The sequence below is a fragment of the Cygnus atratus genome, chromosome 5 (assembly GCF_013377495.2).
Source record: "Cygnus atratus isolate AKBS03 ecotype Queensland, Australia chromosome 5, CAtr_DNAZoo_HiC_assembly, whole genome shotgun sequence".
NCBI classification, from domain to species: Eukaryota; Metazoa; Chordata; class Aves; order Anseriformes; family Anatidae; genus Cygnus; species Cygnus atratus.
In genome coordinates, this window is record NC_066366.1 from 27,576,041 (window position 1) to 27,593,258 (window position 17,218).

At 36.8% G+C, this 17,218-nt stretch overlaps 1 protein-coding gene across 7 annotated transcripts in view; it reads left to right on the top strand.

Annotated features, from left to right (window-relative positions):
* Positions 1–17,218, top strand: part of GPHN (gephyrin) — a 287,073-nt gene that overhangs the window by 261,621 nt on the left and 8,234 nt on the right. For all 7 annotated transcript variants that reach the window (XM_035539775.2, XM_035539778.2, XM_035539776.2 and 4 more), the window contains one exon: positions 17,078–17,165. In XM_035539775.2, coding sequence (XP_035395668.1) covers positions 17,078–17,165 — 88 coding nt within the window. The remainder of the gene's footprint in view (positions 1–17,077; positions 17,166–17,218) is intronic.

Here is a 17,218-nt window from a genome sequence, read left to right on the forward strand (position 1 = left end):
GATCCAATACAAAATATAGCTTGAGAGAAAATATATGAATGGGCTGACCAGTGTGTGGTTTTACGATATCTGAACCAACCTGAGTGATGGCTCCAGGAAACGCAGTTGTATATGAAGCGTTCGTACATGGAATGTGACACACAGGAACCAAAGTGGTTCCTGTGACCTTAGAGGAAGCAAATCCTTCTGGATACTCTCTCTCTGCACCCAGGCACCCCTCTTGCTTCTCTGACTGACAGAACTCAATTGCTGCTCCAAATAGTAATAAATACCAAAAACCTCCTACCTGTGAATGCTTTCAGTTTCAGGTGGAGATTTCATACAGAGCCTAAACTCATGCAATTATTCTTTCCAGGAATGGTACCCAAATGTTCTGGATCTCTAGAGCATCTTGTGTATTATAACAACTTTTAAAGACCTTAAAGCACAGGTAGCAGAGTTCCCAAATAAAACAAATATAATCAGAGATCAGGTTCTAGATCCACATATCTGAGAAAAAAGGAGACAGCCACAAAAAAAGCTCTTAGTCATAGTCAACACCTGTGAATCACCGCTATATAAAAGTAGGGCCAGCAGGCTTTTTTCCCAACAGAATATTGGAGTTGGAAATTTTTTCCACCTGTCTGAACAAATAGTAGTTACTGTCATCAAAGCACTAAGAAGAAGCTACATTAACAATGGGTTAATTCAATGGAAAAGGTGCTTTCCCTGAACATCTTTGTGGTAGCCCCTCTGACGGAGTATAAAGTTTGCTTGTTCTTTATAGTCTTTATTGCCTTGCCCTAACCAAATACGTGTAGTCTCAAATTTGCTGTGAAGTTAGCGCCATCAAATGGAAAGTCTAATTTAGGGTCATCATGCAAAACTATAGCCTTTTACTCCATTGCCTTCAGAAAGTTTTTCTATAACCTCCTAGCTCCTGAAACCATAGAGATCCATGGGCGTAGAGTGTCTGTGAAGATGATTAACCTTGAAAGCTCTCAGTAATAAATACAATAATTTTAGTGAGATTTAAGACCCAAGTAAATTTTTTACTTTTCTGGCATAAGTATGTTTTGCAACCCTTTTTTACTTCTTGGATGCTAGCTGAAAAGCAGACAGCAAACATATATATCAGTCAAAGGTAAACAAGTGTCTGCAGCTTTGCTTTCAGTTTTGAGGTTGATAACTTTTGAATTCTCCCTATTAAAATGTTCTCTGTGTCTCAAGATAGCATTACCTTGGCAAAGGTGATAAGAAATTCTTTTCAAGCTTTCACTTTCATGCTTGGGGAGTCATTTCTGCAGAGGTAGTTACTTTAGTTTATAGAACAGAAGTAGTGAGCCTCCAATTCTAGAGTGATTTTGTACTTCACAGTAGTTTTGAAAGAATAATTTGATACTGTTGACTTAGACAAAAATCTTCACCACCTGATACCAGCATCTTATCTTCAGTCTTTTTTTTTTCTTTCATACTTACATGCCCAATTCATGTATTTACAACAAAATGCATCTGAAGTTCTGTTTCAGTCAAAGGAAAAATCTGGTTGTGTAAATTAGTTTGATAATCAGTATTGTCTCATTATGTAGTAAAGTTACTGGGATAATGTTGTCCCTGTGGATATTTCAGTATATATCTTTCTGACTAACATGACTGCTTTGATAGAGTACCATGGCACTTGAAAAAATGCAAGATTTTTACCAGTGATCTTATGAAAGGTACAATTTTGATGTTTTGGTTAGCATGCTTGTAGAAAAGATGAATGAGCATTTAGTGTCTGTTAAATGGTTTACTGGAGTTAAACCATAGATTATGTTTGTGTGTGTTCATATATATGTGCAGTTTATTTTGTACCTATGTACATATGTATATATATTCACGGTGAAAAAGAGGAAGACTGTACATCCCTGCAATACATATAGAACAGTTGCAGTGAAAATACTAGCAAACAATACTTTTCAGAAGGGAAAATTAAAAATTTGTAATTGTTTCTTCAAAGACCTCACTGTGACATAATTCTCCATTTCCTGTATTTCACATTTTGGGCTTACATTTTTTTCTCTTTTTTCCTACTTCTTTTTGCTTATACATTTTACATTGAGTAAATTTTTACATTTTACTGGGAGTGGCACTTCCTGCCATTTGACTGGAGTTCCATTGACTGGAGTTTGAGAGAACAGTTAATAGGGAGTGCAGTTGAATATTACTATTGTTATAACAGGTCAAGTTTTCTAACGAGCTTGGAAATTCTTTCAGTCACACATAAGGAGCTAATACTCAAGAGTGAAAATTGTTTTAGGGTAATATTTGCGAAGACAAGGTTAGAGGTTCCTGTAACTCATGTTGTCAGCATGAGTCACTCAGAGGTATTTATGTAAGAAAATAGTGTGTCCAGCTGAGGTGTGAACACAGTGACAGATGCTTCAAAGCCCGGGACTGTGCTATACAAGGACACGTTCCAGCAGAGAATGTGAAAGGATGGAGGAGCGTGGAAGCTCTGTGGGTGGCTGCAGAGTAGTTAGGTGCACTTTAAAAATGTCTTTGCATATGAATTTTATGCTGTTATGTTTTAAATGGCCACTCAAGTTTTACTTCTATATTTGTATTCTCAATAGAAACTAGTATTTTACTTATTTTGGACCATTTCAATAATTTCTGAGATTGTTGTTGTTTCCATTCTCAGCAACTGTGTATCAGACTTGATATTCAAAATTTTAAAAAGCAAATCCAAAATACATAGAGAGAATCTGTAGTTAAAAATCCGAGAAGCAAGCAATAGGAGAAAAGAACAGACCTGGAAAATGTTATAGGGCTGAAACTATGGCTAGCTAAAAGACAAGATTTTCTCTGTGTTCTTAGCACATGAAGACAAGCAGTGTGAAAAGCACACATCTCTGAGGTAGAAATGAAGGATATTCCTCCAGAACTACTCCAATACTACAGAAATACATGCAAAGCCAGGAAGGGAAGAACCCTTCTGATGTTGTCCTTTGTGTCATCTTTGTCTGAATCACAGAATCGCTTGCTAAAAAATGACAAAGACAGCTGACCAGTTAAAACTGGCATTCCAATATACTTTTGTCAGTTTTTTCATGTAGCAAGACCAAGTAAAAAAGGCTTCTAATTTCATTCCCTTTGCTCATAGTCTGTGAAATTAGATGCTTCTTTGGAAGCCATTGATCAAAACAAAAGTTACATCTCTGTTCTGAGCTATAGAACTCAATTAACCTAATTATCAGGATATTTTTGTGTCTGTTGATTTCATTTGTGATGTTCTTTGTATCCAATGGTTATTTAAAGCTGTAACGTTTAGCCTTAGCAAAATCTGCTATAGAGTGAGCCTTCTGTTTAGAAAGTCATCTTCCATTTTGACAGTTTTCCTTTTATAGGAGACTCTTTTATTAAACTTGATGAAAAATTTTGATCACGTATGTAATTAATTCAGTTTCCTCATCTGCTTTTACCTTTGTTTGAGTGCATTTTTCTCTTCTCTGCATTCTTTTCCCTGTTTTCTAATTTGCTTATCATTTTTTCTCAGAGACACATTAATACCATTAGCTGCTTCCAGCTGCATTTTCATTTATGAGCTTCTGATTGCACAATAGAGACAGAAAGAATTTCTTCTTCCTTCAGGAGAGAAATTTAGGAAATTCACATTATCTGCTCAGTTGCTTTGAAAATTGATCAGAATAGTTACAAAATCAGCAGCATTTTAACTTTCTTGTATGTTGTGTGATAAATAAGCATATGAGAGCTCTTCTACGTTAGAAGTGATTGCTTTCTCATGTATATGCCTCTGTTTTATGATGTATCGGTTAACATAAAGCTCCTACGTGACAGGTAAACCCATTAAAAATCACCCTTGCTGTTGTGACATTACTGTATGATATCCCTAGAATAGAGGTTTTGAAAATGTCTCCATATATTCAAAGGGATACTAAGACCTGACTCATTCAAGGATTTAGCCTGCTTGAATTTAATATTTGCCATCCAAAAAGAGGTTTAAATCTTTTGTAGTTGTGTGGGTTGTATGTAATTACCAGTATTATAATCCAGATGAAACATCTGGAGTGGAGGCAGAAAATTCTGCATGCAGTATCAGCTTAACATATATCAATCATAATATGAGTTAGAATATGAGCTATAGGCAGAATTCAGACAGAATCCTAGCTTCTTCCCTGCACCAGTTTAATGCCCAACTTGGCTACAATCAAATACACATTGAGCAGAATTATAATTACTAATGAAATATAATTACTAATATCATTTAACAAATAACTGCAAGAAAAGCTCTGTTATAGGAAACGCAGGAAGTCAAGTATTACAATATTAGTTTTTGCTGAATTGGCTCCAGTTCTAGATCTGCTCAAACAACGATGGTGTTACAAAGAGTGGTCATAGCCTAATGAATCTAGGGACGCTGGGTAGTGGTTTGAAGGTCGTTCATATAGGGAGGTCTTCTCTTTCATCATGCCCTTCCAAAACTCTTTCAAGCATAAATGTTTAATGTCTGTCACAAATCTCAATACTCATTAGGGCAAACTCAGATACATTGTAATATGTGACAAGTCATCTCTTCTAATGCACATACTTGAATCTGGAAGCACAAAGAAACATCTCAGCCAAACCAGAGGTGAAAAAAGAACTTCAGAAAACAGGTAGTGCAAGTCCCAGGGGGTCTTCTGTACTGGTAGGAAGCTATATAGTGTGACACATAACGGGGTAAAATTTCTGGTGTGAGGCTAATGCACAACTGTGTGTCATTCTCATATTTGTCCTCAACAGTCATGGACTTATTTCTGAATTGGCATTTCTAGAGTCACCACCCAGAAGTAGAGCATGACACTGAACAGCAAATAAATAAGGAGGTCAAAATGCTATGAAAATTCTCCTACATTTACAAATGGAGGGAATCTGTAAATGTATTTGTTGGAGAAAAATAAAAAACAATTTGAATTCATAATGTCATTTGGGCACATCTATAGTTTCAGTTGGCCTTGTAGAAGATCATTGTGAGAGCCTGAGTATTACATAGAGTTTAGCAGCTTTCCAGAAAAAATTCTCAATGTTTGAAACTGCTGACCGTAATGATGATTAAAGCAGAAGCTGAGATTGCTTATGAAATATGAAAGTCTTTTGTACGTCACTTCCTGAGACACAGTGACCCTATATCAAGAATCAGAGACTGACTTTGTTCTCTGAAGAACAAATGAGGAAATGAAGCTATTTCAGAAAATGGCAATCTTAGGAGATCTGTCAGAAACAGACTGACATCTAAACTTATGACCTGAATAGTTTTAATATTTTCCCATGACTGCCAAACAGCATTAGCAAGCATTGGATCTGACTGACCCTTTCTGTGGTGACCTCTGAGGAGAAACCAGGTGTGGATTTACAAGGTGATAAAAAAGGATTTTAGATTTCATGTTAGTAATGTTGGTGTGTATCTATAACAGTATAACATTGTACAATCATATTGGCCCAGTCTTCTCACATTCCTAACTCAGAAAGGATCTGTGTTTGCCCAGAAATTATCTTTGAAATGACAAACTGCAGCTGCTATGTGCAGGATCAACTGAGCCTGGTTTGAGAACTGGGGGAAGTTGCTATTGTTGATGCTCAGCTGAACAGAAGAAAGGGCTCGAGAGCTGCACAATGACTTTTCATCATTGGGTGCATTTCATCTTGAACATCTTATTTTCATTTTTTTAAAAGAGACATTCATAAATCTTCATGTCAAATGAAGATTTTTTTTACATTTTACATTTACTTGTCTTACATTCTAAGACAATTAGAGGAAAAATCAAAGTGAAGTCTTTTACTACCTAAATAATATAAAAGGTATTTGTCTGTTATCTAGAGAGAACAAAACATAGATTTCACGTTACTTCATATTGCTGTTACAAAGGACACTATCTAAAAATGATTTCTTCTCAGTCAAACTGACTTGGAAGAAGTACATATATAAGGAAATGCTCTCTTCATAAAATAGAAATTCATAGCAAAACATTTTAAATATTGTCCTAATAGCAGTAACTATTTCCATTTGTGACATTTTTTCTAATCCTGCCTCTTGGAGCAGAGTAGCTGGATGTAGAGCTTCTCGTTAATGAAGAGGCATCATTATTGACCAGGAAAATGTAAAAATAGCATAAATATAGCCTTTTGTCCCTTGTAGTCAAGAAAGTGACATTTAATGTGCCCTGAGAACCATTTCCTGAATAAGAAGCCATAAAGTTCTTTGCATTGTAATTTAGTATACCACAATACACTATAGATTTGTTTGCCCCAAATTTTCTTCCCCCTATTTTATATTTTAAGCAGGTGTGAGTAAAATGTTTTAACAGGGCCCTTCTCCAAATAGTTTCCCATTAGCTGTGGTCTTCCTTCCAATGTTTCATTTTGCTTTGTCTGGAAATCAAGAGTAAAGAAATATCTCCTTAGATTCTGCAAGTAAAGATGAACTACACTGTGGTGGCATGCCCAGTTGAGCCTAACTTCTCCTGTAACTTAGCTCTTCATCCTTGTGAGAAGCCTGTCCAACCTATAGCAGAACTGTGGTGTTCCCTTACACCCCTTTCTCTCCGTTGGCTGGCGTCTCAGGGATGAAGCATTTCCCATGACTGTTTTGAATATTTGGAGCCACCAAGGGGGACACAGCCAGGCAGAGAGCATTCTGTTCACCCCAGGAGCCTCTCTCCTTCCCTGGCTCTTTATTATACCCCTTCTGCTTCCTTTACCCTCAGGAAGCCAGATGTTTTTAAAGAAGAAGGGACACAGAGCTTCCAGAACACTGCGGAGACAGGCCTACCAGATTGGTGAGCACCGTTTTTAAAACACTTGGGACATTGAGGCACATGCATGCTCACAGGCAGGCTCAACTAGGTGTCTGTCAGTGCAGAGCTTTGAGCACCGATTCTACCGATGGTTGCCACAGAGAAGCAAATGGTATTTTATTCTGTCCGTCAAATGCTTACGCACAGTGCATTATAGGCATATATGGCTCCACAATGCTGATAGAATTAAAGTTCTGTTAATAGCAAGAGAGATTACATTACTCATCAGTAGCAGGGAATGCCTTTATCCTTCAAATTTTTTCCCTTTTCAAAATAGAGCAAAATAGGAATACACCTGCTTGAAGGTAGTAGTGGAGTACACCTCTAGGGAAGCCACTGTTATGACTCTTCATAACTTCTTTTTACGCATACTTATTTTCCCATTACCATGCTGATCATCTCTAAAGCAGGCTAACTGGAATGTTTGTGAAATCTCTAAACAGTCCACTATGTTTTTTTTTTCCCAAAAATACACATACACTATCTCCTTATATACATATATATATATGTACTTATTTCCTATCACAGGCAGGTCAAAGGGGCAGGAGTGGTAACAAAAGGGAAATAAGCTATTTGTAAATTTCTCCATTAACAAAAAGAAAAAATAGTTTGTATAGTTTGATTCTTGTGGGAATTAAAAATGGACAGAAAAATAATGAAAAACCTATTAAAAGCTAGTACCTGAAAACTTCAGGCATGTAAGGACTCTCAGTGAGGTTAATGAGCCTATTTTTATAGCAGAAGGTTGCAAGATTGAATTATATCTTAACGTTTGCTTTGCATACTAGAAAAACAAGCTTCTGTGCTCATTACTGAATCAATCTGTCATATCCTTAGCCTTCAAAAGACTTGTTCTTGTTTAGCAATTGGTTATTCCTGCTGAAGCCAGATTGTCATAAATCTAGATCTTCCTCATTAAATTGACTAAAGAACAGCCCACTAGAATATTATGCGATATTCTACACATCTCAAAAAACTTAACTGCAATTAGCTTAAAAGCATCTGCAGTCTTTAAAACATTTTAATTAAATGTGAAGAACATGATGTAGATTGTCTGCCTTTATCAGAAGTTGCTTGGAAACTGGAATCTAGCAGGAGCTGATCAACTTGAAATTCCTCATACAAGTCTAATCACATATCATTACTAACAACTTAAATCTAGAGGGCACATATTAAAAGAGCCTTTGGGTATTTCTAAGCCGTGCTAGGGCAAACACCAACAAAAAGAGCTGGTAGAGTAAAGCCCTGCTACCTGTAACAGGAGAAATGAAAAAACGCTTCTGCTTCTGGAGCTGGAGAAAACACCATGAGTATTTTCTTACATGAAAAACATCTTTGTGCTTGAAAGAATATAGCCAAGTATTACAGATACAAATGAAGTTCTAGTTTCTTCCATTGATTATCAGCTGTTAAAAAAGTGATTGGCTCACGTGAAACAAGATAAGTTTCTCTTCTGTTCCTTCTTTTCACTTAGTTCTCATAAGCTGTAATTTACTCTTCATGTAGAATTTGTATTATGTTTTAGTATTTTTTATTTTATGACATTTTCTTAAAACAAACAACAAAACAAAAACTATTAAGATATAGCCAGTAACAAGAAAAAAATTTTGAAAGCACTTTCCTATTTTCTCTGACCTGTGGCTGCCAGGTCAGTTTTCTCCTGGAGACAGACATTTTTTCACGTGACTAAGTCATGTTTCTGTCAAAGGTTGTGTTTTTCAGAGAAAGCCTTCATTTTGAGGCACTGCATTTAGGGACTGCATTTCTACCTATCACAGAGACATGCCTACTGTAGTTCAAGAGCAATTACACTAATTTAGAGAATTTAGCTCTGGAATTCTTACTTAAAATTGAAGCTAAAGCAAAATGTTAATAAGGTAAGAAATTCCACGATAACTATGCCGTGACACCACGTGCCAGATTTTGTAATACTGTCTGCGTTCTATAAGCACCTGGCACTAGTTACATCAGTCGCAATATTCTACTTTCAGTGATGTCTGTATAAGCCATTTCTCATATTCCATAAGTTCTCAGAGAGAGAACTAACCAGCAGAACCATATTTACTCTTCAGACTCACGAATGCACTGTCATCTTTGCTGATGAGCAATGTCTTTGGCATTGATTATTGTACTGTGTGGTGTAATCTTCAGTCATATTAGTTCAACCCAACTACAATTATAATTGTGGAATATTTTGCACTCCAAAAGTAAAAAAACTTTTCAGTGAATCCATATAGACTAAGAAGGAAGATAAAATAGAAGCTACTATATTTAGTATTGAAATCCCATCCAACTTTCTGGAAAATATCATGGATTTCTGGTAGGTATTGGAATTGAATCTCTAAGGTTCATTGTCCTCAACCAATAAAATAGCCGGGGAAAATTTATTGATTAATGGAAATCAGCAGTTCTCAGACTCCTCCTTTCTTTAAGCGGATGCATGCTAGCCTGGATTTAGATTGGATATTGGTACTGTTACAAGCATCTAAGCATCGTGCTTTTGTCTCCAGACACCGGGGAAATAATCATCCAGAACCAGTCACCCTAAAAAAAAGGAATCCTTTAACACTTAAGTTTACTCCAAGACAGCGTTCTACCAGCAACAACACCAAAGTGCTCAGTGGTATACAATGGCACAGCACCTGAAGACTAGAACCTACTATCAAAAGTTTGTTCCTGTACTTTCAGTCTTGATGAAAAATATCACAGTAATTCACAAGCAAGTGATTGCAAATGAATGATTGTACACAAGCAGCAGACAAGAATGGGATACAGAGCCAACCATCAATGATGTAATGCCATCATATAGGAATGTACTCCACAGTACATAAAGCACCTGGCTGCTACAACATGGGAGCTTTTCCTGTTGCATTCCCACTGCTATCTCTGTTTTTAACATCTCTTGTCTTTTGTCATTCTGTTACATATATGAGTGGGAGTCTTCTGAAACAGTCCATAAAAACAGTGGAGTACATTGTCACCCAGATGCAAAGTTTAAGACATTAGACAGATCTCATGGTAACTTGAATGAGAGTTGAACACCTCTAAGCAAAGTCTTTTTGAGTTCATAGATGTAAACATGAAAAAGATTACTCTGGGAAATAGTGTTCTTATTTGCAGCAGCATCAATTTAAAGGAACAGCAAAAAGTAAAAAAGACGGGTTCTTTCTATGTTGCTATCAGATAAACAAAGCTTGCATACTCATGTTAAACAAGCGAAATGCTACAGTAATTATGCCAGCTTTCCTCACAAGCTGGCCTATATTCTTAGGAAAAACATGTTGCATATGTTCAAAGTGATCCAGGGGAATACCACAGAAGGTAGAAGGAAGAAACATTATGAGAACATGATGGAATACAGTAGAGAATTTTGAAACAAATACAGTTTAAGAAGAGTGCCCATATGTTCTTACATACATCATCAAAGTTGAATCAGTTTCTACTTTAGAAAGCCATACTAGTCAAAACACAGAGTTCCTATTACCTTCAAAATATACTCTATGGAAGTTGGCTTTAGTTAGCTAAACCTTACAGGGCATCTATTCACTATTCCGCATCCTGCAAATTACTGATATGCAAAATATTCGTCTCAGCCATGAGGTGAGAAGTGCGTGACAGACTTTGTCTTTATGCCCAGCTGCATCCATCTCTTCATTTTGAAATCTGTCACCTCAACCGAATGAGCACAAGAAGAAAAATGAGTTAATCAAAAAGGATCAAATCCATATCCTGTCTTTCCTCAAATGGAAATGTCATTGCGCTTGATGAGATCTCTGTCTGAGTACAGTAAGTACTCTCAGCTTTTTGATGAAAGTTTTCGTTTATTAAATTCTTTGTTGTTTTTCCTTTTCTTTTTCTTTTTTCTGAGGTGGAAGTAGAAACTATCAGGATCTTTTCACATGAGGAAAATTTCTGGCAGGTCCTTGTAGTTTTGTTAAATCTTTTCTTCTTCTGGGAGATCTGTTTAACCGAAAATAGGCCTCAGAAGATGCAAAAACAGCACAAGCCAGCGTTCCACATGGAAGCAACCATAAAATGCTAAACTCTAGGTACCTGCAGATGATGGCACATAGACTTTCAAAGTTTGCCGTCAACTGCTGTAGTTTAGAGGAGCAGCTGATCTACTTTGGTCTTCAATGTGATTAGTGTAGAGCCACTGCTAGAACTTCTGTTTTCACTATGTGTGCAGGAATCTGTAGATCCTCTGAGTCTGTGAGGAGTCATGTTTGAAGGGGTACCTATTTCAGCATGTAATTGAAATGTATAAGACATTTTCCAATGAAGTAAAACAGTAGACAAGAAAGGTTATCCAGCTCTGCTTTTTACTCACATAAGGCACTTCTGCATGTATCTGGCACATTGTGATGCATGCATATCTTTTTGTATTTATGCCCAATATATTTGTAAAGCACTGAGGTTTAAGGTGCTAAATGTGATGTTTTGCATGCACCAATTTAAAAAGTAGTTTTCCAAAAGTAGTTTTCCAAAAATAATCTGGGTTTATAAAAGCCTGGGCTGCCGTGTAGAAGAATATGACTATCAAAAGAATTTCTATTAGTCATTCAACAGTAATAGCTGTATATGGCGAAGTACAACAAGGACTGAAAATGACTGTCAGATAATGAGATTGTTTTGAACAAATGAGACAGCTATGACAAGAACTTGGTGGAAATGGTCCTAGAAATCCGGAATGAACTACAGATTCTGCACTGTGACAATGTATTGATAAGTCAGTCCTAACTAAAAATGTCCCAGTTCAGTTTTACAGGGATCACACGTTTTACTACTGAGGGGTAGGTCATGCAGCTCACGATTTGTTGTTATTTGTTTTCTGAATTAAATGATATAACTGAACAATTCATAGAATCATAGAATCAGTCAGGTCAGAAAAGGCCTGTAAGATCATCTAGTTCAACGTTTAACCTAGTACTAACGTCCACCACTAAACCATGCTACTAAGTTTTACATCTACACGTTTCTTGAAGACCTCCAGGGATGGTGACTCAACCACTGCCCTGGGCAGCCTACTCCTGTGCTGCACAACCTTTTCCATAAAGAAATTTCTCCTAACATCCAACCTAAACTTCCCCTGGCACAACCTGAGGCCATTTCCCCTCATCTTATCACTCAGTGCTTGGGAGAAGAGCCCGATGCCTACCTCGCTACAACCACCTTTAGGGTAATTATAAAGTACAATAAAGTCTCCCCTGAGACTTCTCTTCTCCATGCTAAACACCTCCAACTCCCTCAGCCGCTCCTCATAAGGCTTGTTCTCTAGACCCTTCACCAACTTTGTGGCTCTTCTTTGGATATGCTCCAGCACCTCGATGTCCTTCTTGTAGTGAGTCTTGTAGTGAGTTCAGTTGCCCATATCTCAAATTGATGGTGTTAAGGGTTGTATCACAGATGAGGTTGACAGATTTATAATTCGTGACAGTAAATCAAAGCAATAGGATCAACAGAAATTAATTAACAAACATTGATTTTATTTGGAAGAGAAAACTATACTGTAATTTAAGGTACTTAAAAGTGGCACTTTAAGCAGAGAATTCTTTGGTCCTGACTACACTGTAGCTATTTTTGGATAGAGAGAAGGGAAAAAAGCCTTTTACATAGTTGATGACTATTTTAATGAGGCTTGTATCATTTTCTTGTTCAAGCTCTTAAGCTCTTGTATATCTTTTCAGTTTGGTGACAGATCAGCAATCAAGTGCTGCATAACAGTTTTCCACAAAACAGCTTTGATAATCAGATTTTTTCATGAATATAGAAGGTGTTCCTATTCTGGTACACTGCCATCCTGCAAAGGCTCTCTTCAAATTAATGAAATCAAGTGGCATGTCAACTGAAATGACATGCATATGCTTACTGGATTGTACACATGCTGCTGACACTATGCAACAGATATCCTCCAACTAATTTCCAGATTGTAGTATGCTTTCTGTTTCATAAAACTAAATAAAGATCAGGAAATTGAGGTGGTAAAATAGATGTTCTGTTTATCAGGCTGGTGTAATTAGTGGAGAGTATTAAGATATACATAAAAGTACATGGGCTCTTTATATAAAGCTTTATGTCTGTGTCTTTAAAAATGTAAGTACAATACACATACACTTGTGCATACACAACCTGCTGTAAATGGAGATTTCTTTCTTTTTTGAGAGGAAGTTTGGATTTGTCCTTACCTGTATGAATAGTTTCGTAAACTTCATGTAATCTTTATAGAACAAATTTTTTTCATTGTATTCACAGAAGATGCTGGGATGTAATCTGAAGTATACAGAGAGTTCTGTATATAGTTTCTTTAATCAATTATCAATTCCAGCATGTAAGAAAAGCACGCTCTCTTCTCTTGCACAGTGTCACACTGACTTTGAAAATCACCAAATGATACAGAATAGTTTTGCTATCTGGAAATGAGACTTCCCATCAAAATCTCCTTTACATTGATTAAGGCATTCACTATTATATTTGAGCACCTGGTACAGTCCTGTCCACACACACAAAAAAATAAAAATAAATAAAAAATCCAAGAATAGCACTTTTGGAAGACATTTTTAAGGATTTATTCTAGTAAATGAGACCATTAGTCTAGCTAATCCAGTATCCTGCCCCTAGCAATTGCCAGGGTTTCAGAAGAAAGCTTCTGATCTGTACCTGCTCAGACATGAGTGTTACTTCTCAGCTTCACAGTGATTTGTCACAGGCCCATTAGAATGATCTTGTCTTATTATGCTCAGATGCCAAAATTATTTTGTCTGTTCTTCCAGAAGTTAATAGTCTTAAGTTATTTATTCAATTTCTATGTCAATCCAGAGGAGAAGCTGCTCATTTTTATGCAACAAGTGAAAAGAGAAGTAATATCTTGTTATCTGATTATATTTATATCAAATATTTGTTAATGTGCAATCTGAGTGATAACTCTGCATGAACTCCACTAAAGACAATGGAAATGTTTGCTGCGATGTTGATTGAACATTACAGCAGGTGACTCCTGTCATTAGAGTGTCTTGTATTAACTGCAGAAGAAGTGAAACTACCAGCTTCGATTAGGATATAAAGAAGGTTAGATAGACTTGAGTGACAAAAAGTATGCCAAATATGTCAAAAGAAAGAAGCCTGCTACAAAGACAAGTGAGGAAATCCAGTAAATCTTTCCTTCAGAATGAAAGCAAAACTAGTGTAATCATTCAGTTTATTATTATGTTTTTGTCATATCTTTCATTTGGAGGAATTCAATTCATTTTGCAACTAACTGAAGAGGATATGCAGTGCTATTGGTTGAAAAATTTTAGCAATAGAATTTTTAAATATTTTCCATTATAAAGATGTTTAAAAAAATGATATATTATGCAAGGCATTCTACTGGAAATGCTAAAAAACCCCACCAAGTTCAGTAATCTTTAATCTTTTTACATGGCATGTAATAAAAAAAACTCCATGATGAACTACCTTCAGTGGTATGCCTCTGTCATAAACAAAGTTGTGAATTGAGCCCTCACCTGTTCTGAGACTGGGTTTATTTTGTTTTGTTTTTTCCTTTGGCAAGAAATATTATATTTTATAAAAATATATATTTAGTATACAAAATAAATATTTTCAGTATATAAATAAGAGCACTTCCATTCTATTTAACAGTAGTTATATATAGACTTGTTTGCTTTTTACTGTTCCTTCCATTATTCTCAAACCACAACCAAAAGCAAGCACGCTTCATAATCCAGAATTAGAATCTCCTCAGACAAGTGGTCTTGCTGCCTATGAATAACCTTTAAATAATTAAGCAAGATAAAATGAAACAGCCTGAAGCAAGCTCCAGATAAGATCCTCACCTGCATCGCAACATAATGAGGAAACTGCACTGAAAGCAGTCTTAGCCTAAGAATAATGGCATGAACATCTGTCATCGCGCTTCAGCAAGGCTTATATCCACCTGTGTAATGAATACGTGTTCCTTGGGGCATTCCAGCCTGCACCCTTGTTCGCAAGTATTAAGGAAGACTTAGATGCTGAGCGACTTCTGTTACAAACTGTAATAATCTTAAGCAATATCTTACTGCATGCGTTGCTTCTTAGGTTGCTTCTTAGACCATCAATATGAAACAATTGGTTCTGAAGAAGACACAACTATAGCCAACAACAGACTTGTTTTTTTCTTCTAGCCTTCAAAACTAGTGAAGACCCATGCTGTTTTTTGAATAAAATGATACTGAGATTTCAGAAGGGGCAGCTGAGAAAATGTCTCTGTTTCCTGAAGAACAAAGAAGGAGAGGGTTGTGTTTGATTCCGTACATTTTATAATCTCCCCTCCACACCCCCCAAAAAAAATGTGGTTTAGCCATTCATTTGTAGGCTAGTTAGTGTATCCAAGATAGGCACTACTATAAAACAACTTGCCACTTAAGACCTTACATGAGTCTTGGAGTCACACCACGGTATGTACAGCCACTGCTTCCATTAAAACATGGCAATATTTAATTACAGCTGATTGCTTACAGCCTATGCTGTGGCATCAGTAATGTGCTTTTCTTTCTGCTGTAATTTGTTGCTTACCTCCTACAAAGCAGTATAACCTCAAGAGTGGCTGTAATCCAACATAAACAGAAAAGTTGTGCAGGTTAACCACACTGTGCGATGCCAAAGAGGATGCTGCATCAGTCACTGGAAATGGTGGAGAAAGGGTCCTGGAGTCTTTCTGCCTGGAAGGCAACCAGGGTGGAGGACACTGGACGGCTCTCTGCTGTATAGATGAGGAGTGTGCAGAGTTGCATGCACCTGAATTATCCACTCACTGAGGGAGTGCAGTTGTCCTTGTGTTACATAAAATGTAATGCACCCAGCAAGAAGTAATGCTAACTGCTGCTTAAGTCATATTTCACCAAGCCATGGGCAAAGACAGGATTCTCAGAAGAAAGGATTTCTCTTTCTGAGTCCTTTTGGAACACACAAATTCTGCTAGTCTCTAAAAGGTCAAAGAGGACTTGCACAGTATTTCTGCTTTTCCTGTTTCCAGTTCAAACCCCAAAATAACTGCAGGGATTCTATTTTTTAGTGACATATAGCAGAAGTTCCCAAAGTATAGCCGACATGCCATTTGCAGCATGAGGAGCCTTGATAATCCATTTTAATATGTTTTGTAATTGTAGTGTAACACTTAACTGAGGTCCTGTAGTCCAGATGAATTCCTTTATACAGTTGCTAGCATTATTGCTAGTTCTTTGAACAGCATTCCGGGAAGGAACAGCCTCCTATAAAATAACTTTCAGAGTACTTAAAGGAAAAAGACAGTGTTGAAGGAACATTACATACAGTCCTAGAAATTGGTTAGCTTCTGGTCAGTTCACAAATGTTAAATGCAAAGTATGCATTTAAAGTCTTGAAAATTGTTTTGTATTCCTTTAGTATTCTGGTATAATTTGTGTTACCGAGTCCCGACACTGTGTGCCTTTAAGCTCTATGTTAGCATCAACACTGCTGTTAGGCAGAGGATAGCTACTTCAAAATTACAATTCCTGTTTAGATCTTAAAAAAAAGAGAGAGGTTTAAGACACCAAAATTGAAATTATACTCAGTTGCTGTCTTTCACCTTTGCAATTACGCTCTTTTTTTACGGAGGAACACGACAACTCCTTATACACTGTTTCGCATGAAGGTAAATAGACACTTGAACAGAATTGGTTGTGGTTTTTCAAGATGAAGTGCATGTACAGCTGTCTTTGCTGCAATGGCATCTAACGGAGAAGATAAACAAAGGATTTACTCCCACTTTTCACTGATGGAAGTTTGAAGTGGAGCCTTACCCCCATTTTTTGCACACATCAAAAAAGTCAGACAGGTAGTAGTGCAGCCTGCTTAGAGGCCAGAAGTTTTCATGTGTCAGGTCTCTCTACATAGCTCTGTTGGTTCATCTAACTCATAATTTGTATTGCTATGAACTGTGCAAGTGGTACACTTTTATAGACTTGTGTTGGTGTTCTTCAGTCCCAGCCTAAAGCATCCCTCCATTCCTGTTGCAAAGCTTTTAGATAGAAAGGTGGCAACCTGTGTGATGTTCACTTAATGAGACTTCAATTCTTGAGTTGAACAGAGCAGTGTGGAGCCTTCAGAGGGAAAAAAATCTCAATATTATCCTAGTTGTATCTACTTTTTCAAGTGTGTGTGTGTGTATATATACATCTATATTTGTGCACACGGGTGCTTACTTATGCTGTAACTCTTAATAGTTCCATGCCACTAATCTGCTTGCCTGTTCTTTTCTGTAGCCCAGATGATTTACTGAATGCACTGAATGAGGGTATCAGTCGTGCTGATGTGATCATTACATCAGGAGGCGTATCTATGGGGGAAAAGGTATGCTAAATTTAAGTATGACTTCCTAAAATATATATATAAGAATTTCAAGC